Source organism: Poeciliopsis prolifica, unplaced genomic scaffold (assembly GCF_027474105.1).
Source record: "Poeciliopsis prolifica strain line A6 unplaced genomic scaffold, Auburn_PproV2 SCAFFOLD004, whole genome shotgun sequence".
NCBI classification, from domain to species: domain Eukaryota; kingdom Metazoa; phylum Chordata; class Actinopteri; order Cyprinodontiformes; family Poeciliidae; genus Poeciliopsis; species Poeciliopsis prolifica.
The window spans coordinates 7,362,332-7,387,881 of record NW_026562379.1 but is presented as its reverse complement, the minus strand read 5'-3'; the positions used below and the strand labels follow the sequence as shown (position 1 = coordinate 7,387,881).

Here is a 25,550-nt window from a genome sequence, read left to right as displayed (position 1 = left end):
TCCTAACTGCAGAAGTTATGTTTTCTTTTTGTTTTGTTTTGTTTGTATTTTTTTAATAGCAACCAATTGCTGGGTTTCAGACAAGTGACCAGGATGAAGCGCAAAATTCAGATGGAGGTCCAGAAGGAGATTTCTCCGGCTCAAAACAAAGCAAAATTGATCACAAGGGGTATGCTAATGTCCTAAATAGGCTGCAACAGACGAGGCATCTCGAAAAAATACACGTATACTTAGGATATGATCAGTATTATCTCGGTAAAACAATTTTGAGGATTGCTTTGTTTCATTCATTATCTGTGTAGTAAACATATTTTACTGTTTGTTTTATTTGAAGTGCTGAAAGTTTTTTCTCGTGTTATTCATTGAAATCGATCTGTATTAGATACTAAAAACGAGTTGGGACAAATGGGTAGATAAGCAGTCAATAGATAAATAATGAGGCACAACTGAGGCCAACAAGAGGTTAAAAGCGGGGAGTCGACTGGTGGCGTTTGTCCAGACACTGATAGGTCACCGCTCAGTGGTCTGCTCTGCGCGCCTCTCATCCGTGAAGTAACGGCTCCCGCCTCCTCTAAGATGCACTGATTTCACTTTGGTGTTTTGTCGCTCGGTCGGACAAAGCCGCAGGCCTCACCGGGTCTATTTTCATCTGCCATCATGGCTGGAAGCAGTTCATGAACTTATTCCCAGGATCTGCTCTTTCTTGATCCGTGTAGACGACTAAAGTTTGTGGCGACGACAGGAAAAAACACACATCATTGAAGGTAAAATGATCCTGTTTCTAAGCAGATGAAACTATGACTGGTTCTCTGAAGTTGCCCGCTCAGTTGAGAAATATATATGTATGTATATACCGCTTATTTCGCGTTTGTAAATCAAATTTCAGATTTGCGCGGACCGACGTGAGTTGCTGTAGATACATGTAGATTCAACTTTGTCTCACTGTCATTTGCGATGCGATGTTCGAAAGCTCCAATGAACTTTTCTAAATGTTCCAACTCGCAGGCTTGCAGGCACGATCCGCAGTGAGTTGCGGGCTGTAATTTCCTGCATCGCTCAGAGAGGCTGTGTTGCACTTGTCCAGTTTCTCCTGCTGCCTTCTGCTTCAGGCGCATGGAAGGCCACTGCGTGTCTTAATTTAGCGCAAACATGTCTGTTAATGATTGAGTTGCACCTATGTTGGATCAGCAGCTCTTAGATAAGCATGATCATCATCATTTATGAGCCGGTTCTTCTAATTTGTGCTCACATTCTGATCATTTAACCTTTCTGATTGTCTTGATACGATGTGTCTTGTTATCTTCTTTTTTTCGCTTGTTACATAAGTTGTGTTACACATAGACATTTCTCCAACTTTCGCTTCTGTTTATCTTCTGCTGTCTTTCTGCTAATCGTGTCTCTCTTCTGTCTTTGAGCCACTGTTCCATGCACCTTTCCAGTAATCTTTCTTGGATTTCACTTTCATCCTTTATGTCAAGACATTTGATTTTTTGCGTTTGTTCAAATGCTAACGTGAAATTTTGATTGTGATTGAAATTCAACTTTCTGAAGGGAAATTTCTGAAGCTGCTGGTGGAAGTGGGAAACTGGTATGTTCAATGCCTCACTCAGATAAAAACACAATCTGCAGTGAGTAAAGACATGGTGTATCTTGATGCTTTGTGCAATGATAGATGGAAATGATGTGTCTTCGCCAAATTCTACTCAGTCTTGAACTTCTAGTGGTTCTTAAACTATTTCATAACAAGTGCCATCTCACTTGTAACTCTATCAAAATGATCTCCAGGTATCACTTTGATAGAGTTACAGTTGGACTTAGATTTTTTTAGTTTTGTTCATTATATCTGTCTTTCAAACCAGTAAGATATGAGTTGCATATTAGAAGAACCTGCTCATAAATGATGGTGATCATGCTTATCTAAGAGCTGCTGATCCAACATAGGTGCAACTCAGATGCTGAAAAACATTGGTTTTGTTTTCCTCCCTTTCCTTCACATTAATTAACAGATTTTTTATGTATCCCAATTAAAATGGTTAATGGCTTCATTGATCATTGTCATACTTTTTGAGATAGAGTATTTCAAACTGCATAACTCTTAATCTAGTTATCAAATGTCAATTATGCCTGACATAATTTGGCAAAATTGGGAACTCTCCAATACATTTAGAAATGAACCTTGGCCAGTCCCATTATTTGTTTTTCTTTAAGAATTTTGCTTTTGTGTAGGAAAATCGTGATAGAAATGTTATTGTGATTTTATTGTAAAAAAAAAAAAAATTGTAGGATGTTTTAACCCACTCCTTGTAAAGAGTCATAAGTCTGTTTTTTTTCTTTTTTTCTGTGGTCGCCATACTCTCTTATTGTGGTGCTGCTAATATTCACAGTTTTAAAAGTTATGTGGCTGGATGGATGTACAGTTACATACTTTTGTTTTGCACATACGGTAAACTTTCTGCTTTGGTAAAGTCTTAAGATAGAACTGTGTAACTTTGGTACAAATGTGTACTGACCAACATACTGTACACGATGCTCAGTTGAGAAATTGCTATAACACAGAAACTGCTGTGTTATAGTGAAGATGTGGATAAAATACATTTGGATACATAAACATGTTGTAGACAGTGAAAATGTTGTGTAACCAACACTGACAGGCAACAATCCTTGGTTGGTTGGACATAGAATGTGGTGCTGCATCTTCTTGAGAGGACACATCTGCTGTGCAGGACAGCATGTGAGAAAGGAAATCTTCAGGGCGCTTGCAGCTGAATATGCAGTTTATTCCCATGTGGCACAGCGAGTTCAGCTCAGTATGTGTGAGTTTGAGTGTGTATATTTCAGTTTCAATACATCGAACACTGGACATGTTCAAAGAAAAGAGGACTTGTCTCCCTAACCCGAAAGCCTTTTGTCAATAACAAGTGAACACCCAGGTGAAATGTTATTGCTGCTTATGGCCGTAATTTAAAACTGTTCAATAACTCGGTTTCTTCATGTACAAACCATTCTTGGCAAAATAAAACAAAAGAGGTGTTAGTATTTCAGTCATGTTATCAATTTTTTATTTTATTTTTTTTTTCTGTGTTCTAACATTGAATGTAAAATAGTCTATAAAATGGCATTCTGCTCAATGAGAACAACGTGTTCTAGCAGGATCTGTGAAAATGCTGAGCTGCTTGCACCCTGCTCTTTCTGAATGAAGTTGCTTTGAATGCAACTCACAGTCGCATGTCTCCTACTTTTCCGACAGTCCTTCTCCTCCTAAAGTGGTTTGTCGTTGTTAGGCCTGGGAAAAAGTTTCCTAGCCCCACAGGAAATGAAGGTAGTTGAGGAGATTCAGAATTGGCTTGTGTTCATCATTATTCTGCCGATTTTACATAACACATCGACAATTGGCAAGAACATGCAATAATGATTTATTATTACATGTGTATATGTGTGTATATATACATATATATTGCTTTGTGTTATTTCAAATGTAATGGAGACAGACAAAAAGACAGGGAAAAAAGAAAGAACAGGGTGAAAAGTGGGGTTTGAACTTTAAAAGGGGAAGAGGAAGGTAAGAATAGAAGACAAGAGAAAGGACGGTTAGGGTTTCTGATTAGTGTTTAGGTCGTCAGAGAAGGCCATGATGGCCCACCTGTACCTTATTGTGTGTGTCCCCTAAAGAGACTGTCTGTGTTTATCATGTGGAGAACCTCATGTGCACATTTGGGCAAATGACATTTCATTTGTCAGCTATGATACTAAAACTGGGTCCAGACTTGGATCCCAAACAGCCGTTCCACCCAGACATTCTTGACATGTTAGACAGACAGCTGCTGCCTGTTCACCCTCCTTAGAGATGACACGGGGCATTCTTTGAGACAAGAGAGAGAAAGAAAAGATACTGGCTGCTACCCTGCTAGACTAAATAAAACCTGCAAGATCAGAGCTGATGTTTCCATGTACATAAAATGGGAATAAGTTATTTGGAAATGGATTAAAGCACATGTGAAGCAGAGAAAATGTAAAATGTTGTCTGTCTCATTTGTTGGACAAGATAGCAATCAGAACAGTGGAGATATTTTCATTCTATTTTTATATAAAAGTATTCTTTTCAAAAATCATTTGAACATTCTCTCATTATGTCAGACCCAGTTGATACTTGTCAGTAGATTAAAGTGTGATTGTTGTGTGTTGATTGTATAAGTTTATTAACTCTGTTTCTAATCAATAACTGTGTGTAGATTTGTATTAGTTGATTGTTAAGTTTAGGCTCTGATTTAGTTGGTAGCGCATTATGATTCTTGGGATGTCTTCTTACCTCTGACTGAAAATAAATCACAGTTCAGAGGGTCAGATTTGACTACAGGCCATTGTTGAGCATTTGAATTTTTCTCAACCCACTTACTTGGTAAAATGAATTAAATAAAATAAAAATTTAAAAAGTGAGACGGCTGCATTAAGGCCTGATATGTATCTGTGCAGTGAGGTTCCCACTCTATGCCCAAAGGCTGCTGGGTTTCATGAGCGTAAAAATCATTTAGTGGTTTATAGACTAAATGCAAAAGGACATAATGTCACATTTGTAAATGAATGGATAATTTACTCATGATTTACACCGTAGCATTATTTAAAAGAATGCTAATATATCCTTAAGTAATTAAACAGGACGGAATTCAAAAGTACTCTTAGGAGAGGCTATATGGACCTAAACTTGCAAAAACAAATGTGGTATCTATTGTAGTAACAACAGCAGTGACTGATTAAATTTAGAGCCCTGGAAACACAAAAACTGATCTTAAACATAAGGCTGCCAAATTAAATCGGATACTTCATAAAAGCTGTTAAATGGTGCAGTAGTATAATTTAATTGCATTTAATCACATTTGAAAATGTGTTTAATGATATCAGTTATTGATATCCTAGAATCAGTTGTGGAAAAAATTGTGAAACTTGACAATCCAAACCATACTGTTAGTTTTGCTAGTTGCAAAAACTAACTGTTATTTTATTATTATTATTATTATTTATTTTATTTTTTTAAACAAACCACACTTTTTGATGTTGGTGGCATGAATTTGTCCACATTTGTCTCTTGACTCTGAACCCTCTGGTGATCGCTTTTTCTTGACACTTTATAGTACGCCAAGGAGCGGCGCCTGTTTCTATAGTGTAACAAAGCTATTTTTAGGACTCAGTGTTTCTGAATAAGAGATGAAAGCCTGGCTTTTGATCGCTTCTGCTAGTCTCTAAAGAGTACAGGGATTAAACCCATTTTTCATGATGATAGCTGTGGGACATGGGATTGTTTGCCAGCTTCAGTTAAGAAGTATGCAGTTTGGCAATGAAAGGCAAATAAATGCCTTAACATTGTAAGAATGCCTCAGAGGATTCTTTCAGCATGCTTTTTAATCCTAGTAGATATTCGTACAACTTTTGTGTGAATATTCAGTAGCTTAAAACAAAACGATAATCCTGCCTCTGAATTTAAATTCAAGAAGGTCATTAATAAAGCATTATAAAGTTTAATTTGTGGAATAAAATAGTGGAGGATTTGAGCTCCAACAAGATTTGTCTTTTTTTCATGCAGTCATATGCAGTGCTCCTCTTTTTCCATTTTACAGTAATTTGTACTGCTGTACTGGAGCACTGGTTGGTTTTATGCTGATTAGCACATGAAAAAAGGTATGAAGACCTGAAACATTTTTCATTTTTGTCACAGTGTAATGTCACTTTGCTTTTTTTTCTAAGTGCTATGTTAGCACTCCCTTTCTTTCAGTCAGGCTCAGGCTTATAAAGGATTGCAACATTGTATGGTTGGTATTACAATTTATCATGGAGACATAGATGTTTAATAACAAAGACAAACTTGAGTAAAAAACAAAAACATAGGCATCGTTGTAATACATTACTGTAATCAACTGATATTAATGACCGAAGTAATAGAATTTTTTGTTTGCGTATTTTGCCTCATCAACATTTTCCAGTTGCACTTCAGATATAAAGTATACTACCTCAGTTGATGCTCAGAATCATAATATGGACAGACAGCAGAAATGAGACCTAATGACACAAACATGTGTCTGTTATTCAGTCGTGGTAAATCACTTGATCCATTGTGAATTTCACTCCATGTCCTTCATGCTGTGTTATTGGCTTCTTTGTTCAGAATTCATTTGACTAATCTGCGGTGCATATTTTTATCCTAAGAGTTTGTTAATCAGCATCAGCATTCCTCCGTAATCTGTCTACAGTCTTTGACATTTTGCTGACAGGGACATGGTGCTAAGAATAGAGATTCAGGGAACAATAGGGGTGAACTTTGATTGTCAGTAATGATGCGTGAAAGGCAAGCAATCACATGGTTGTTCTGTTCTGTGTACAAGTCATTATGGAGATGGAAAACTGTGCTCTCTCTGTCAGCTGTAACAGCAGAGTCCCTCTGTGGTAGGTCCATCTGTTGACTCCTCTAATAAACGCATGACAAAGTGCACCCAACAAAAGACGTCCAGATGTTTTGGGCCTTCATGTTGCATCCTCTCTGGTTTTTATTCTTAAATCATTGGAGTTTGCAGGTGTATCGACATATTTACCATCCTGTATCAATACCACTTATCAGTGGTATCAAGATGTTAACAATAACATTGCACAAGTAAAAGAAAAACTTTTGTTCTTGATATTTAATTGTAAATTACATTTCAATCTGGAGAGATTCAGATGGAGAAAAACAGCAATTAAAAAGGTTTATTAACATACATGAATTTAAGTTCTTTGGCACTCGGGGCCTCAGCTGAGGACGTCGAGCTGTGAATTGCAATAAACTTGGATGAGCATTCCTGGTGCTGGTTAGGAATGTCATCCCCCAGGGCCCAACACTGGTGGTGGAGGTCAGTGAATGATGTGTGCCTGGAGAGCCAGAGGAGGTGAAGAAGGGGTGGCCGTGGGTTGAGCGCAGCTGCAAAGTGCAAGATGCCACAGATGGAGGATTGGCCGTGGCTTGGTCCAGCATTGATAGGTCGACAACGATGATCGAAACGTGCTGATCGGATGATGCAGGTGGGGCTGGAGAGTCTTCCACTTTGAATTTGCGCCTAGGCTTCATTTCAATCATCCACCTACTGTGATTTTAGACCTTCCAGCTGTAATGAAGCTGACACAGGTGATGCTTGATCTCTACAGTGTGCCAAGATTACAAGGGTCATTTATAAATAATGTGTTCCTGTAAAATGTTTATGCCGAAGTTAGATCAAAGAAATGTGAGTTTATTATAAAATGGCAGATGCATCATGTAACTGAGATTAAGTGTGCAATGCAAATCCGTGCATATAGGTCTTCAGGACAAACTCTGACGTTTCTGATCCAAGCATCACATTGTTTATGATCATAACCTGGAATCCTGTTAAACCTCCCAACAACTGACAGGATAATTTGGCAGAGTAATAATAACTGTATTAAACTGCAAAATTCCTGTCACCAGCGAGTTGTTTCACCATACAAAAAATGGTGGTTCATGTTTTCTCACCGGAAGTGTGTCATTGCAATTTTGTCTATTCACTAATCTAATAAATACACTGGAGGCAGTAATAAGCTGTGAGTAAGATAAGCTATTTGAAACGATACTCTTTAAACAAAGTCAAAGTCTTGCCCTTGTGCTAAAAAAAAAAAACACAACCCTTCACTCTGCTCTTGGATTAAGCCCAGCAATGACAGAGCTTGACCCGATGTTCTAATGTTGATACGTGTCAAACCGTAACAAGAAACGTTGTCTTTTCATGATTAATCCATGGTGCTCCACACTCCTAGTCTTTGTGTCTGTGTGCAACGAGGCCGGACTTCACACCGTATAGAATAACAACGGGTATTTAATAACACCAGTTTCTCCTTTAGCATTCTGCTGTTTGTCCTTCAACAGCATATGATCTTTTAATAGAACATATTACATCCATTTAATTATTATTTGTACAAAAAAAAAAACATCATTTGCTTTATCTACTTGACCATTTCAGACTAAAAGCACTGAACATTAACTCTTTCATCCCAAAATTGTCTCATAGTCTATGAGTGGCCATATCTAGTGACAGCTATTTGCCAAAATAATCAGAAAATAGGAAGTACTCCCCTGCCTTGCTTTGCCATGCAACTTCTGTCATTCAACAGGCCCAGTTAAGTGGAACTTCATCAGTACAGACAGAGCATTTGTATATGGTAATATTATTAGAGCATTGCTGCAAAGTTGGCAAAGTTACCTGAAATTTGAGATTGTGCTAGACATGTGTAGTATATGCAATGTGTGTAGTTTTGAAATTGTGGTATTTATGCCACAGAATGTTTTGATATGTTCCAAAGATTTTGAGGCATCCTAACTTAGATATAGATCATTTTGTGAATGCCACAGTATAAGATGTTTGAATAAGTGATGTTGGAATATGACTTACTTGAAGTTGTATAGTTTTCTAACCTGCACCACAGAAATGGTAAATAAGGGTTTGTAAGACACATCTGCAGTATGAAAACAACTGCTAACAATTATGACATAGCACTTACACTTTCCCTTTGTTTTCCGTTCTTAGCAAAAAAGGAGAATACTACACTTGCAAACCGCGAGTGTAGTATTTAGATTTATATATTTTTCCTTTGAAAAAATACAGTCATATTCATTAAATTGGAATAGGGGTTAATATAGGTACTGTTTGTCAGATTAGATGTGAAGTTTCAAAAATAAAAACATTTATGCAGGTATTAAACTTACTTTTGATAGAGCCACATTCCTGGATTAAGAATTATTTTTATTGCTCTAATGTAATATTCTAATCTTAAATGTTGTGTTTTCTTTAATTCTAAGCAAGAAATATTCATAAATAAAAGTAACAGAAATAAAAGCTTTAAAAAATCAGTTTTTGTGTAGTTTCTACAATATGTTTTATTTGTGAGCTGAGTTACTGAAATACATAAACTTCTCATTAATATTCTAATTTATTGAATATGTCTCTATATATTTTTGTACTACTCCATTTACTCACAAATATAATAAAACTTTACATTTCAACAGAATTGTACAGTAATTTCTGTATTGCATACCTTCTTTATTACTAGAGTTACTTCTTCCCTGTCTATATTTTGTATCTTGTCAAGTAAATAGTTTACATGGTGCATTTTCAATAATATGTATAATTTCAGTTCTTTGGAAATTCACTTTTTTAAAGAATAAATAAACATCTGTTTTACAGAACCCAGACTGATGTAAAATTTACTATTTTGAAATCTTTTCACCAGAGTGCTCATAAGGATGAGAGAGGAAATAAATAAGAAAGAGAAAGCGGCTCTCCACTCGCCTTTTGAAGTGCACCTCGGTGAGAGCCATGCAGTTTTTTTCTTATGCATTCATTTATCTTAGGCGAGATGTCGCAGTAAAACCTTTTTTGGTGCAAAGTAGTTTTTTAGATGTGGAACTTGCAGTCTTTCTGATAGTCCACCACAATGGTGCACCTGTGCTCTCTGGCACTTTTTATTCCCACACCACAAACATCGTCCTCTAAGCTCTAAGTTGTTTTGTCGTGGCTTTCCTGCCAGACTTATAGTGTATGAGGATACTAATTTCTCATGATAACCAATTTTGATGGATGATGAGAAATTATTGTGATAAACAATGACATTGTCATTTTAAGACCATATTGAATCAATATAATGATAATGGCATAATGATGCAAATACACCCGCTCTAACATCAATAAACTGATTTCTAAAGAAAGTTTTAACACTGGAACTGGAAGACATTTTTAAATATTCAAAATAAGCAAATCAAAAACAAATAAAATAGATTATGAAGTCCCTGTATAGAAACTTGCCCTTCAAAATATATTAATCATTAGGTTCATGTAAGGGAAACAGGCAGTACTACCAGTGAGGACTTTTGTGGGAAATGAAAGTATAAACTTAGAATTGTCAAATGTTTGCAGCCTCTTTTTAGGGCTTAAGTAATCTACTCTTTTTCACTATTCACCATTTTGCACTGGCCTTTTTATACTTTGTTTTGTTGATTAAACACCCTGGAAATTGTGAACTGTCATTAAAACAGAAACAGACCATTGTTGTAGTTCCCCCCCCCCCCCCCCCCCCCCCCCCCCCCCCCCCCCCCCCCCCCCCACCTAGGGAAACCTACATTGGATAATTAAGCTTTACGTGCAGATACAGGTTTGTTGTATTGCTGTGTTTATTGCTACTTTTTTACAGTAAATTCAACATATGCCCTGCACAGATTTCTTGATTCACCACAGTTCACTCAGTTTGAATTCAAAGTGCTCTCAGACTGCAGCTGTCGCCTTCGGCTTTTAAACCAGCGTTTCTCTGACTTGCTTCTCCTCATGGGGCATTCACTCTGATGACTAAGGTACGAGATCATGCGCCTGGCAAGTGGGCTCAACGCATTGAGAGCTAAAAACAACAGCAACAGGCCAAAGTTTTTGTCACCCAGAGTAAAGCCCAACACAAAGGATGTTCATACTGGAACAAGCTTAAAAGTTCACATGCACACATTTTGCTGGTTGCTTAGCAGAATGAGCACAAGTGATTGTTGCCTCATCACACAAGTTACATAGGTAATGAATGGAGAAGGAGCAACATTGCTTCTCATGTGTCAAATCTTTAACACTAAGGAAGCGAGAACCTGAGGACTCGGTTGATGCTCCTCCCTCTCGCAGTCGATCACTGGAGGAGGTGTTGTCTATCACTGATATTTTAGCTAGTCTTTCTTTTTTCTTTTTTTTTTTGGACTTATCGGCTGTGGTGGCCTTTATGTGAGAGTTGTTATACAGCACAGTAGAGCAGGAGAGAGGGAAAAGACATGTAGCAAAGGTCAATTTTTTTTTCTCTTTAGCCGAGGAAAGACACTCCTAACATTGTCTCTGGTTGACTGAGTTGATAGAAGAAGTGTACCATTGATAGAACATGTGCAGATCATGTTATCCACCTTTTTTTTTTAACCAAATCTTTTCCTTTTACTCATTTTCTATAAATATACAATAACATCTTCACAAAATTGTAATTTCCTGAGACATTGAATTTGGGAGTTCTATCATGAATAAGCCAAATTAATCTAAATGATTTGAAATAAAGGTTTCAAGACATTTTATTCTATGCCTAATGGAATAAAATCTATTTATTTTATTCCCTGAAATTAGTGATAAAAAAGTTTCATAACATTAACTTTTTTTTAACTTTATGAATATATTAATTTCATATTTTACAGGCATAGGTTGTACTGATTAGTCTCACACAGGTATTTTCAAAGAGCTTTGCTGCCTTTGAGATATAAAGGCAGCAAAGCCAGTGTATGTGCTGCTCTGCATAAAGCAGCACATACACAAGAAAGTATTTTAAATCGGTGCACAATTAGAGCCTTTATTGAAATATGAGCCATTGTCATTCTTTTAACAATTATTGTACAAGCAAGAATATTTTTGATTGATATAGTCTCTAAATTTCAGTAATTTAAGTCTTTGCATGTGAAACAGCCATGAAGTATTGGAAAAAATGTCAATTAATCTGACACATGTTTTGTTTCTTAAGATTTGCAGAAGAATGCAATGAACCATTTTTGTTCTGTGTAGCAATTTAAGGAAACTTTACAGCAAAACAATTTCTTCAATAGTGGATTATCTTTTAGTAGTATTTGACAACATAGACAGACAGAGGTAAACTAAGGCAAAGTAAAACCTGACTCAAAAACCATCTCTGCCTCTCTTAACAAAAGCAATCAGCTTGCTGATAGTTCTGGAAGAGTGTATTGGTTTTCCTTGATTTTCCATTATCACATAAACCAGTTACCTCCTGCCATATATTTAATGTGCACAATGGTCCGAATGTGTCAGCAGGTATCCCTAGATCGTTTTTACATCTTGACAGAAAGTTTAAAGGACTTAACACCATCTTAGGAAATTCCTAATAGAAATTAAGGATGTTAGAAGAATGGAAAAACTTAGGCTGGTGCATGGTGGTGGTTATGCAGTGTATGTTTTGAAGATTGACTTGTTTACCATGGCCTGTTGTCTTGGTTTCTGGTTGTGTCTGTGTGTGTTTCTGTACATAATGTTCTGTCCCACTGTCTGTCTGTGTGGCAGTTTGTGTATGGGATGTGTATGAGAGGCTATTTAACTCTATCACCCTGAGCCTTACCTGTACCTTGCAGCCCCATCACCTCCCTCTTGCCCGTAAGCGGTAACTTGGTGGAAACAGCAATGAGCTGGAGCCCAGGACGGACCTCTACAACCAGAACAAGCACAAGTGAGACCTGCTGTGTCTTTTTCTGCCTCAGGGATGCCAAAATAAGAACCAAGTGAGAACAATATCCAAATCCGAACTACAGCATCAATATTCAAGGGCTGACATCTGGTGCCTTTGCCTTTAACATAAAAAGCAGCTAAGGTAGCTACTCCAGCTCTTTGGTTAGTAGCATAGCCAGTGTTTGTAACTTGGCCTGTCAGTCTCTGGGGAGGACCAGCAACGGAGTTGTGTTACACTCTCTGACAGGCCTTATGCATGTTTCATCTGCTGCTCTCAGAACAGAAGCCCCTTTTGTTATCTAATCTAGCCCTCTTCTTCCCAGCCTGAGTGAATGAGTTTATTGCAACAACACTGTTCTTCACAGACTGTCAGCCAGACGCCAAACTGATGCATATTCACCAGCTAAGGAGCATGAAGAGAACTTTGTCTGGTCTAACATATTTGGACCTGTTTTATAATTGCTGAATAGCACTCAAAATGGACTTAAAAATATAAAACGCTATGTAAGGACTAAACTAAAACTTCAAGCTAAAACTTCAAGGTCTCTAGCTACAGAACAAGAAAATCCAGGTCTCTTAAAAGTACTTTGTTTGGGACTGCTTGGACTTTGTCAGACTTGGAGCAATGGGTGACACTCTGAGACCTCCTTCGCTCCAGGTGAGTGTCCCAAAAGATGCCCCAGCTTATTCAGACGGAGGGAACAATGCAGTATCAGATGGTTCTGTGCGATCCAGCTCCTCAACCCCGACTCTTCGACGCAAGCGCTTCAAGATGCGACGCATGAGGAATGTGCCAAGCGAGCGGGAGAACACAAGAGCGCAGTTAACCAACATTCAGCTCACAGCCAGATCCAGGTCCAGCTCCAAGGAATACCTCCAGTTGCCTTCCATTGAGATCACACCATCCAGTGATGAAGATGCACCATCTTCCTGGTCAAGTTGTTCCACCCCCAGTGCATCTCCACGACGCAGGCGCTTTCTATTGAGAAGGTGGCTGAAGGTCAGAGAGAAGAAGGAGCAAGGCAGTGAAAGCAGGTTGGTATGGGCCCACTTTCTTTTTCACATTCCCTCTTCATCTATCATAACACTTTTATTTTGTTTTTTTACACTCAACCTCTGCTAATGTGAAATATTACTATAATTAAGAAAGTAGTTGTGCTGTCATGGGAACATTGAACAATCAGTTTAAGTGGTATAATCAATGTATTACAGTCTGAAAGTTCTAACCTGGTGTATGCTTGAGTTTGCTTGTTCCTGCACACTCACCTTTGTGGTCTTGTGCTCTGCAGTTTTCTGTCAGAACAGAAAATCTATATTTCTCAGGTGCAGAGATTTCTCGCTATCTTTTTGTATATATTTCATAGACAAATACTCATGAATCCCATTTGTCAAAGGTCACAGTGTAAGTTCAGATCACATTCATAATACACCTGTTAATTGGAAAGGTCCTTAAGAAGCCCAGAGTCACCTGAATGTAGACCTCTGGGCTTAGGTTAACCCTTTCGACAGATTGCAGATAATGTTTGTTGAAATAGGAGGGTCAAGGAGTAACTTGTGATTCAATTGCTTAAGACAAAAAAGGTTTGTCTGACAAGATTAGCAAAATCAATAGATTTGTTCCTTTATGGTTGATGCCTCTATGATTTACTCCAATCCGAAATTAGTAATGGTGCCTTTTGAGTAAAGGTCATATCACTTGAATGTCCCCTCTGAAAGTTAGTGTTTAAAATGGTAAAAGTTGTAATTATCCTCCATTTTTACATTGACAATGATGCAATATGGTAAATGTCATACAAAACTGTCCCGTATATCTAGTCTTTCAGGATATTGTTGGCATCCTTGATATTTTTTGCTATATTTTACGAAATCTATAAATCCCATCAGTGTGCTCCAATTAATTCCTTTGTTGCATCTGGATAAATGAACAGATGCAACAAATTGTAAGATCAGGTGTCCTAAATTTAAATAGATGAGTTCACTGTGTATTTGTGTCTGCATCTGACAATTACTTCAGTTCACAACAATGTGAACTAAAGTACTCATCTACCACTGCATAGTTCAAATACCATCAAAACCTTTTAGATATTTATTTATTACACACAGAGTAATAAGCAGTGCTGCAAAAATATTAGACAAAGATGACTAAATAAAAAAAGAAAAGCTAGTTTTTAAATGTCAATGTCATTCGATAGGGGAAAAAAGCTATCCAAATTAAAATGACCCTATGAAAATATAAAAAACATAATTCTGTGCCCTGAATCATCTGCAAATAAACATGTTTCATTGGATAGTTGAGTTCAATTTCTCTATTGATACCTAAGCCTCATTACCAGTTGATCTACAGAACCAACAAATCACTTAACCAGAACTTGTCTGACAACATTAATTTGTTTAAAATATCTAAAGAAGCCAAAGATCATACCCTGACACAAAGAATTCAAGAAAGTCATTGGTATCCAAAAATGTGGAAATGGTTAGAAAGCCATTTCAAAGCCTTTGACCAAAGTGAGAGCCATAATTAACAAGCAAAAAAAACCCAGGACAGTGGCAAATGTCTGAGGAGTGGCTGGCTAATAATAATTACCGAGTTGTTTTGGGGGCCCTCCCTCATCCAGGAGTTCATGAAACAACCCAGAAAAAATTCAAAAGTACTACAGCTCACACTGACTCAGTTAAAGTCAGACAAAAATGGGCTTCATGGAATAGTTTCATAGTATAATCGCTGCTGATTAAAAAAAAAAAAGTCTGCCTCATACTTACTCAATAGTGCCTTTATTTCCAGACAGAAATCTCTCTCCTTTCTTCAGTGTTTACATTTTTGACACTGCATGTTATTACCTGAGATGCCACTCCCAGAGATTCAGTAGGAAAGTAGCATATATTTTTCCAAAGTAAATTGGCACATGAAGTAATGTGCAGTGATATTAATAAATAACTTTAACTTTACTGCAGAACCAGAAATTGTAACACATTGTTAGCGTTAGTGACGTATGACATCACTGCATATGATCATGTGTTTTTTTCTAAATCAATGTGCAAAATATGTTAATGACTTTCAGAGATAGTGTTTTACATATAAATTAAATTGTTTCAAAAATTAAAATATTAATCTAAGTTTTACAGTGCAGATTGAAATGCGTCTTCAGCTTAGCAGGAAAGGAGCAGCAAGAAGGTCTATGCTGTGATTATTGCCTGTGCAGGCCTGTCTGTTTGGGTTTTCTTTAGGTATTCCGATTTCCTGACACAGCCCAAAATAATTCAAATGGTGGTTCATTAGACATTCTGTTTTGGCCAAAATGTTTTGGCGCTCATGGTCTTTATTCGACCGTAATTCAGCATGAAAGGGGCAGTAAGAGAACACGTGAAAGACACACAGCAAACGAACCGAGGACAGGTGTCGAACTTGGGAGAGCCACATGGGGTTTGCAGAGCAAGGTTTGCAGCTTGCTCTAACTACTGTGCTATGAACCCTAGTCTCCTATTTTTTTTAATATATATATATATATGTATATCTTTCACTCTACTTTAATTTTATACACTAAAGCAGTGGTGTTCAAAGTCGGTTCTCGAGGGCAGGCATCCTGCCTGTTTTACTTCTCTCCCTGGTTATAGTGATAACGTCCTCAGCGTGGCAGTGTTCTTTTTATACCTCCATCGAAGACCGACTTTGGACACTACAGCTCTAAAAATACACTAAATTAAAGTAATTTAATGTATCAAGAATGTACATGGTTAAGGCCATGCTAAAGTTTTAAAAGGTATTTAAAGTTGCTACATTGTGGAGTTTAAATAATAAAGAGTGCTTAATGTGTAGGAAAGCACACTGAGGACAGATTAATAACTGGAAATGTTGTAGTGCTGGATTTAGAACTCCAGGAAAATATGCAGTACCCTAGTGATAAAATAATTAAATTCCCTTACAATTGTTCACATGTTATTTTTTTAAACCTATGGTGTAATAGTCTTGTTAATGAACAGACATGACAGACCTTTTAGTTAACTCGACCCTGGAGATTTTGTGAAGGGTGCAAAACAGATTAGCATTGTCATTCTTTTTCTTTTTTCTTATACGAATACCTGTCTAAGTAGCACATTCTCCATCTAGATTTCAGTGCTATTTATCTCTTTTCTCAGTATTCCACCATTTACTTCCATAAATTAAACATAGTGTTCCCTGCACGGTGCAGATAATTTGTGCCCTGTGGGTTTGAAGGATTGCTCATCTGAGTGCAGTGAAAGCCTGCAGACATAGTGGATTCTACTGTTATACAGCCTGATAAGACCATAGCTATTTTAAGAAAGCGATGTAGTAGTTTTTATTCTGCTTCATGCTCTTCTGCCATATCCAAGCAGTCAAATGTTTCAGACTTAAAAACTCACACAAAGCCAGAAAAAAAGCATTAGTTTGGACATGTTACTGGGATTCAATTTTAGGAATTTCCAACCATCTCAGAGCAACAGGAGGAAGATAATGATGCCAATTTGCCAACATGCATGCTTGTTATGAAGGACTTCTGCAAAGTCAATGACACAACATGAAGTAAAATTCATATTAAAATAATTGCTTATGTTGGTCTTTCTTTGAGCTGAGAAGAAAACATTGTCTAACATGTTGAATTTATTGTTATCTTCCGCTTATCCGGGGAAATCCCAAGTCATTCCCTGACCAGCCGACAAGCGTAGTCCCTCCAGGATGTATTTAGGTACGGTTTAATTCCACTGAAGTTCAGGGTTCACTGACGACTCCATGACAAAGGCTCACAAGACAAACGTTCACAGCCTGGAGAATGGAACAAAAGTTGAACAAAAAATATATATTTCTAACTAGATTTATTTAATTTGCAAATAGATCTATTACAAGAAATGGATGGATAATAGTTATATTTAATTGTGCAAAAGAGCATTTTTATTTCTGCGAGAGAAACTCAAGTCTGCCTTTTTTCTTCCATTAGTGATGTTTTTCTTGTATTATGTCATCAGCAGTCCCACAATGTCATCAGCGCACACACTTGTAGTAAAGACCTATGTTGGTATTTGACATTTATATTTTGCACCTTTTGAATAAATATGATTGTACTTTACACAGGTTATTCTTCTTTTTTGTAAATTTCATTCATAAATGAAGTTGATATAAAAGCTGTGTAGTAAAGATGTTTTTATTTTTAATTTATGCAAATACAAAATACAGTGCTTAAGTAAAGCAAGTGGAGTGAACAGTTTCTTAAAGTTAGTTACTGAGTTGTTTAGTTAAACCACAATCACTGTCAAAACTAATTTTCTGGTGGTAATCACTGTGACTGTCAATTAAAAACACTAAAAATTACAGAATTAATGTATTAAAGTAACAGAAAGTAACTTTTAAAAAATATGTTTTTACATATTTAATTAAATTGTGACTATGTCATAATAGTTTGGAGTAAGACAGATAATAATTTTTTTCTTCCTCCTCTCAGTGCTCTCATTGTCATCTAGAGAAATGTCTTGCTCCAGGTCAGGGTCTTAGTGCTGTCAATCATAATCTTATATGTGCTGCTCCATGAGCTTATTGAGCAAAATACTAGCTCATCTTGCCATTCTCCTGTTCATTGAGTAATACCGAGAGTCTAAGCTCATATTAGCACCTTAATTGACGTGTGGCCTCGATTGTTTAGTCCTGCTGCTGGACTGACATCCTACTCTAGCCTGCAAGCATGTTAACTTTATGTTCAAAAGAGCATTTCTTTAATAACATTAATAAACACTGCTTCTCAATTTCTATGCCATGGCTTTCAAAAGTACAAACCTTTTGTCTTGTAAACATGAGAAACATGTCGGCCACCAATGGGTGGATGGAAGCTAATCAACTCTGCTTGTACACTCAGAGGAATCTCAGCTCACACTGATTTTGAAATTTTACTAAAGGGGACTTTAAACCATTAAAAGGATAAATATTTGTGGTTCCATAACTGTAGCTTATTGAAATTGTGCTATATATTAATAGTGGTAAGTGATTCCTACCTAATGTGTAAATGTTTCTGTGCACATCAGAGCAGAAACCAACTGTGCACAATACAGGAAGTAGAGGAGAACTGCAAATGCGTAATTATGAAGAGACAAATACCATGCTGTTGTATAAATCCTTGTAGTATTTCGGGGGCCTGTTTTTTCCTGGGGACAGATAAAGCTGTCAGCTTACCTGAGTACGCATAACAGTTCTGTATAAATGCATGCTCTTTTATTAGTTTTTATTTATGAATCTTCTTTATGACTTATCTTGCTTATCAACAAAAAGTTTTAACTTTTGCATGACAGTGTCATATAGCCCCATCTAGTGTCATCACTGAATATGTGCAAGGGGCAGGAGCAAAACCTGAGTATTGCTATAAATAGTGTTACTGTCAGTGCCTGAATATGTTCGACAGACAATTAGTAAGAAATGTTGACAGATGACATGATGTTTGACACATCATGCTGAATAATAGCAGTGCAATAAACCCAAAGTAAACTCAGCTAAACTCAACCAAGTTAAAACTGTGAAAACTTTAAACTTTGTCAAATACACACTCCATATTCTGTTTATTTTGGTTTTCATTTTCATGCAGTCTTATTTCTGAGGTACATGACATCACATCTTGTTATTTTTCTACACATTGCAGCAGCCAGCAAAGCAGTCAGCAGAGCAGCCTGCAAAGCAGCCATGAAGATGACAGCACTCGCTTCTTGACACCACAGATCCAAGAGGAGAGGTGTGTGTGTGTGTGTGTTTCTTGTATGTTTGTCTCTGCAGAAACCTCCATTCCCCTGGCCAAACAAAGCCCAAAACTGCCTTTTTGAGAAATCAAGGAAATGCATGTATTAAAAATATTTTTTTTGAAATAAAAAGTATTTAAAAAGGATATATTTCGAATAAAATAAATTTTTTTCTTATTTTTGCTTGATTTAATGTTTTTCTGTTAAATTAAATTCACACAGCATTGCATCAATTGAAATGGTTTTCAATAATAATGTGATAATAATATTATTCAGCAGTCATTGTTTCTTTGAGAAAACAAATTTTGTTCCCCCAGGAGTTTCACAGTATCCTCTTTTAACTAGAATTGAAGTTTTTCTTTTATTATTATTATTTTTATTTTTATTTTATTTTATTTTTTTTGTAACTAGGGCAAGGTGTTAAGGCAACATATTACTTCACTGCCTTGTTTGAGTATGAGGCACCGTTATTGGATTAGAAATGTTTTTGACATGTTTATTCATGCCAGATATTATGCTTTGAGGAATGCCTGGTCAGGTCCTGACCTGAACTTCTCCGGTAAATAAAATACTAATAGTGACATTTGCTTGACAGTGGTGGGAGATCATCCAGTAACCAGAAGTGGATGAACTTTTTTTCTTTTTGCCATTAAAAAAGTTACTATTTGATCACTATTTATCTTTGGGCTTTTCACAGGACAGTTGCCTGGCCCTATTTTCTGAAATTTAGTATTCAGTATAAAATGGTCTGGGGTTCTCTTTGCAAAATGAAGTTCAATCCAAAAGTTCAGCTCATCTATCATCAACCAACTCTAAAAAAATGTTCCTTTAAACTTATTTTCTTTTAACCAGGAATGTCCCATTGAGATGCAATGCTTCTTTTGCAAATAGTCCTGATCAAGATGAGAGGCTGAAATTTTATAGCCTCTCAACTTACATGGACAAAATTACATGCAATAGAAAATGTACAGGCACCAGCACCTCCCGACCCCACTAGGGACAAGGGCGTAAAGAAAATGGATGGATGGATGGATGGATGGATGGATGGATGGATGGATGGATGGATGGATGGATGGATGGATGGATGGATGGATGGATGGATGGATGGATGGATGGATGGATGGATGGATGGATGGATGGATGGATGGATGGATGGATGGATGGATGGTGGATGGATGGATGGATGGATGGATGGATGGAAAAGAGAAATTATGGGTTGGATCTCTCTAAATCTAAGAGCTTTTCAAATAAAAGTTCTGTGATTGTTTACCACCAAGTAGAATTTGATCCACCTAAAAATGAGTTATCTAAATCAAAAATGACTTGATCGACAGGAGATGCCACTTTCCTAAATTGCAATGTGGATATATTGTATTAAAAGTAAAGACTTTGTAGTGACATCTTCTGTGGGCTTTTGGTTGAGTTGAGTTCATCATCTTTGTCTGTGTGAGCTTTGCTCTACACCTCCGCTCTAACTCTCTCTCCGATTCCCGCTCTCACTGCCTCGTAGTGTCTTCTGGCAGTGTCTCCACTTGCCTGAACTAGGGACACGTCCTGTCAAACCTATGGGATTTTCTGCTCGTCTTCTCTTTGCTGTGCTGGTGTTAGCTTGTGAGGGGCATCTGCAGCAGCTGCGAGGGGAGCAGCGTTCTGTAGCCAGCTTTAGAGGGCACGGAATGTCATGTCTCCTCTGCAGGTAAAGCCAGCTGCATTTCTGCATGGATGCTGCACCGCTGCCTGTCCCATACCGCACCTGTGCCACCGTCTTTATCTGTGTCGTTCCTGCTTTTCTCCCTTCTCCCTGCATCTGACGATCCGTAGATTATGCTGCAGTTTACTCAGAGTGCATTTTTGCTGAGCAGACAGCAGGCTATTGGCTAATATGAGTCTCTAGCTGTAATATTTAGCTTCCTGCACCAGAAATTAATTATATTTGTGAGGGGGCTCGGTGAAAAACTGATGAGATGATGATGAATATATAAAAGAAAATCTTTCTTGCCCTACTTCTCCCTCAAATGTTTCTACTAAAAGCAACTCTGCAGATAGCGTTATATAATATCACAATGTGACTTTGCTAAATGAGTGTAATGTGAGTCATCCTTGAGGATGATGCAACGCAATATTGAGAGTCACAGATCAACACTGTATCACCTTGCCATCAATTTGTCAGTCTATTATTTAAAGAGACTGACAAAACTATGCTAATGGCATGGGAGGGACTAACATTTTTTAAAAGATATTGAAGGTATATTGCATAATAACTAGAAGGATTTTTGATGACTATAATCTACGAATAGTTGCAAAACTTCTGTGGATAAAATTTCACACCCATTGAACTTTTCACATTTTATCATTATGCAACCATAAATGCCAAGGCTTTAATTAGCTTGTGTGTGATTGACCAAAATAAAGTAGTGTATAAATTGGATGTAGGAAAAATATATGTGTTACTTTACCAATAGGCACCTGAAAAATAGTTGCAAATATAATACACCATATTGTGGAAGCACTTTTCATTACAGCTGGGAATTTCTGGAGGTATCACTTCACTAACAGATTGAAGAGTATTCTTCAAGTCTTGTCAGGGATTCTCAATAGGATTTTAGGTCTGTACTTTTACTGGACCATTCCAAAGTATTAAATTGCTTTGAACTGAACTAATCCATTGAATCTCTGGTTTCATGTTGAAACTTGCTGTCCTGTTGGAAAGTGAAGGTCCCTTGTCCCTGATGATACTGCCCAGAATAATACTGCCACCATTATTGGTCACTCTTTAAATTGTGTGATCAGGGTGAAGTGTTGCGTTACAACACACACATTGCTACATGCTCCATGTCAACCTCATGAAATCCCAGTCAAATATATTACAGTTTATGGGAGTTGTGTGACAAAATGTACAACAATTCAAAGGTTGTTTGTACTTTTGGATGATATTGTATGTATACATTTATAACAGTACATGAAGTTTGTTTTGGCACTTTGCCTTTATTTCCATTTATTTAGTCATTATATTATAAATTAAATATTTGAATATAAATGCCATTAAATTATCTAAGTGAACAAAGAAGGCCCAACAAGTAAATCTTGAAATATACCATCTTTATTTAATACTTATAATTTTCAGTTAGAGCTAAATGTGTTTCAGCTTAGTAAAAATACTCATTTATGCATAACAAACACTCTTAAATGTATGTTTCATGTGAGAGTAAACAACAGATATTTTATTACAGTGAAAGAAAATTGGCTAGGTGAAACAGCAACAATGTGTTTTTATTATTTATGCAATCACAACTAAAATTGCCAGAGCGTGTCCAACATTTTTATCTGCCTATTCCTGCCGGCTTGCTGATCTCCAGCAGTCATTGGGTGAGAAGCAAGGTACACTCAGGACAGGGTTGCAAACCTTTAATAAAACCCAGGAACCTCTTCTTATAAGGCAACAAGTGTTCCAATTGTTTTGTGTATTGGTATGATCATCATCATATTAGTTTAATTTTGACAATGATTTTTTTTCAGGTGTTTAACAGTAAATAACAGATGTGTGTCTCTTCTCTTCAGGTCTGACAGTGCAGCCGACAAAATCAGGTAAGCCTGCCTCTCCTCTTTTACTTGCAGAAGTGCAGAGCGTGCCTTCATGCTGTGCCAGTTCTTATGCTTGCTACATACGAAGTAAATGGGCTTACTGTCCCCCCTTTTGCCCTGACTCGCCCAGCTTGCGTGTGACACCGATTTGTGGCTTTGTCTGCCAAACCAAGGTATCTGAATACGGTTTTACACTCGGAGAAGCCATTGGTGAATACAGTTGCAAGCCATGGAATGCTTTTGTTTGCTTTTGCGGGACAAACAACATCAGACACAAACAGGGCTTTGTGAGTGGGACACCATTGTGGAGCTTTTATGCATCCAGCTGATGGCATATCAGTGGTCAGTGTGTGTCCGAGCTGTGGGCAGAGACGCTTTATTGCTTGGGATGTGAAAACACCACTGCCATATGAGACTCTGTGCTTGTTTTTATGCAAAAAGTTGAACCGCACATTGCAGAGGGTGAGTGTGATTATATATGGCATCTTAAGACTTTTAAGTTGTGCATGAGATATGCTGGAACAAGAAAGTGATATCGTTGGGAAAAGTTTGATGGACAAAGTTTGTCTTAATCATATTACGAAACATCATCCTAAGTCTTCGTTTCAATTTCTTCATGTTTTTTATTCCATCTTGTTTCGCATGATCTACATTTGAACTATGCCACATCTCTTAAATGCTTCTTTTTTCTTTTTCGCGTTGCATATTTAGGTATTATGTTTGGCGTCCTTTATAACTGAGGTGAATAACTGATACCTGCTTTTGAACCTGAGAATTTGCCTGTTTTTCTGCAAAGGGCATGAAAGTTGTTTTCTCTTTGATGTACACGTCTTTATATTTGTTTGAGAGAAGTGGTTGTCTGAGTTGTAGTTGTGTCTGTGAGGAGAGCTGTGTTTGTGTATGTCTGGGTTGATATGCTTTAGATGTTCAGTCATGCGAGCTGAGTGACTCTCCCACTGGTCTTGAATTAAACCACTAGGAGTCTCTGTAGTCCTTTCAGTCCAGCGATTTCTATTTAAAGCAAGTAGTTGTGCCTGTATAGTTTATATCGAGTCCTGAAAGGGGTGACAGCCATTTTGTTTTAAATAATTCAATTGTTCAGATTTTTTATGGCACAAGCAACAACAGATGAATGTTGGCTATTTATTATTATGGGGATACAGAAAGCTGCTGATTATTTTGTTTTTGTACCAATCAGATAAGAATTTAAGGTGCTGATAAAATGCAAATGTGATCTAAAGTGCAGCAAAATTAGACATTGTTTCATATGCATTATATGTTTAAGTAAATATAATGCATGCGAAAAGTGCACACATCCCTTATAAAATAGAAGAGTGTTTTAGTATTAAAAAAATTAAACCATGAAAAATCATTTTCCTCTAAAATTGAAATAGAATGTACTGACTAAAAGAACACTGTTTTTAATGTGACATATCCAGTAAAATTCATTCTTAAAAACAAATTTATACCTACTCACATAAATCAACACTAGTCTAAAACACTAGTCAGTATTACTAATTTTCAGTCATAAAGAATCTGATTAACGGTGCCATTTAACTGACAGAGCAGTGTTTCACTGAAATGTTCTTATTTGGATCATTTCTCTAATGTCACAGTTGGCAGATAGATTGCAAAACATTAAAATTATCTGATTTTACAAAGATACTAATATACACATGTTCCTCTGTTTTCTTTTTCCAATGTTTTAAACGTAATGCAATTTGTAGGGGTTTTTTTTTGTTGTTTTTTTGTTATTTTTTTAGCAATAATTAACCATGAAACTTACTGTTTTATTTTGGATTAGTTCAGTATTTTACACATCAATGTCTTATCAATGTATTTGTGTCAGCTCAAAGCAAATCAGTGAGAACAATAAAATTATTTTAATTAATCAAAAGCAAAAGCATTCCAGAAATTTCCAAAAGAGTTTACTGAAAAACAAATTGATTATTAGTAACATAATAGTTTAATTGATGGAATTAAATTTAGTGTGTGATTTACTTTGCATGTAAAGCAAAGAGCATAAATTCCACAGTTGTTCTTTACTGTTTTCCAATTTTTCTCTGTTACAATTTTTTGAGGCTGTATGAAATAATCATTCTATTCACATCGAAGGTATTTCCCAGTTCAGAGTAACACAGGATGTGCAAGCTGAATGTTTATGCATGTAAAATGTAAATTATTTATGTTAAAAGCCCTTTGTCTTGGGAGTAAGGTCCTACTATAGTTAGAGACTTTGCAGAATTGTCTGAGTCATAATTTTTATTATTGTCAATAATAATCCAGTGTGTACTCAGCCTATGCTCTATGCCATCATTACTGTTCTACCTTTCCAGTTGCTGGATTATTGATCATTGTCTGTAGTTTGAGATATTAGTCCCCAGTGATACGAATCGCCATAATGTGATCCTACTCATAACTTTGTGCTAACATCTGCAGAAAAGGAATCTAGTGCATTAGTTAAATGATATTCTCAACATAAGTCAATTTCTGACTGTGAATGGGTCTCGGCATTCTATGAAAAGAATGTTGCGAAAATGTTCTTAATGTTTAATGTGTCATTCATTTTGAGTATTATACAAATTTTTCAACTGAGATGATGGTATTAGCTTTGAACCCAGTTTTATTCTTAGTGTGTTTATCATAATTTCTCATGAGGTCCTGTTTCAAATCAGCTCCAGCCACATCCATACAAAACACATTGCTTCCCCATAAAGATTGTGATGATCTGGGTGATTTTTTTTTCTTTGTTGTTTTGTACAATTAGGTCATCGACTTTGCAGTCGATTGTTATATCTTGAAGATGTTATGAATTCATTTGTGACCTCTTCTCCATATTTATTGTACATATTTTTATATATTAGCGATGCTGCTGAATCGCTGATGTGGCTCATCATAGAGATGCTGTAATGCAGGAGCCTGAAAACATGCCTGCAGCATATAGATATGAGGAGGAGGGATGGAGAGAGTGATGGT

General features: G+C 36.8%; 1 protein-coding gene across 6 annotated transcripts in view; it reads left to right on the top strand.

Moving 5' to 3' along the window:
• The window catches only part of gramd1bb (GRAM domain containing 1Bb), a 99,073-nt gene that overhangs the window by 14,561 nt on the left and 58,962 nt on the right, over positions 1 to 25,550 (top strand). For 5 of the 6 annotated variants that reach the window (XM_055028007.1, XM_055028006.1, XM_055028005.1 and 2 more), the window contains exons 2-4: positions 12,170 to 13,298; positions 18,899 to 18,988; positions 22,551 to 22,577. In XM_055028007.1, coding sequence (XP_054883982.1) covers positions 12,889 to 13,298; positions 18,899 to 18,988; positions 22,551 to 22,577 — 527 coding nt within the window. In that variant the 5' untranslated portion in view covers positions 12,170 to 12,888. The remainder of the gene's footprint in view (positions 1 to 12,169; positions 13,299 to 18,898; positions 18,989 to 22,550; positions 22,578 to 25,550) is intronic. The other variant, XM_055028004.1, reaches the window with a different exon arrangement.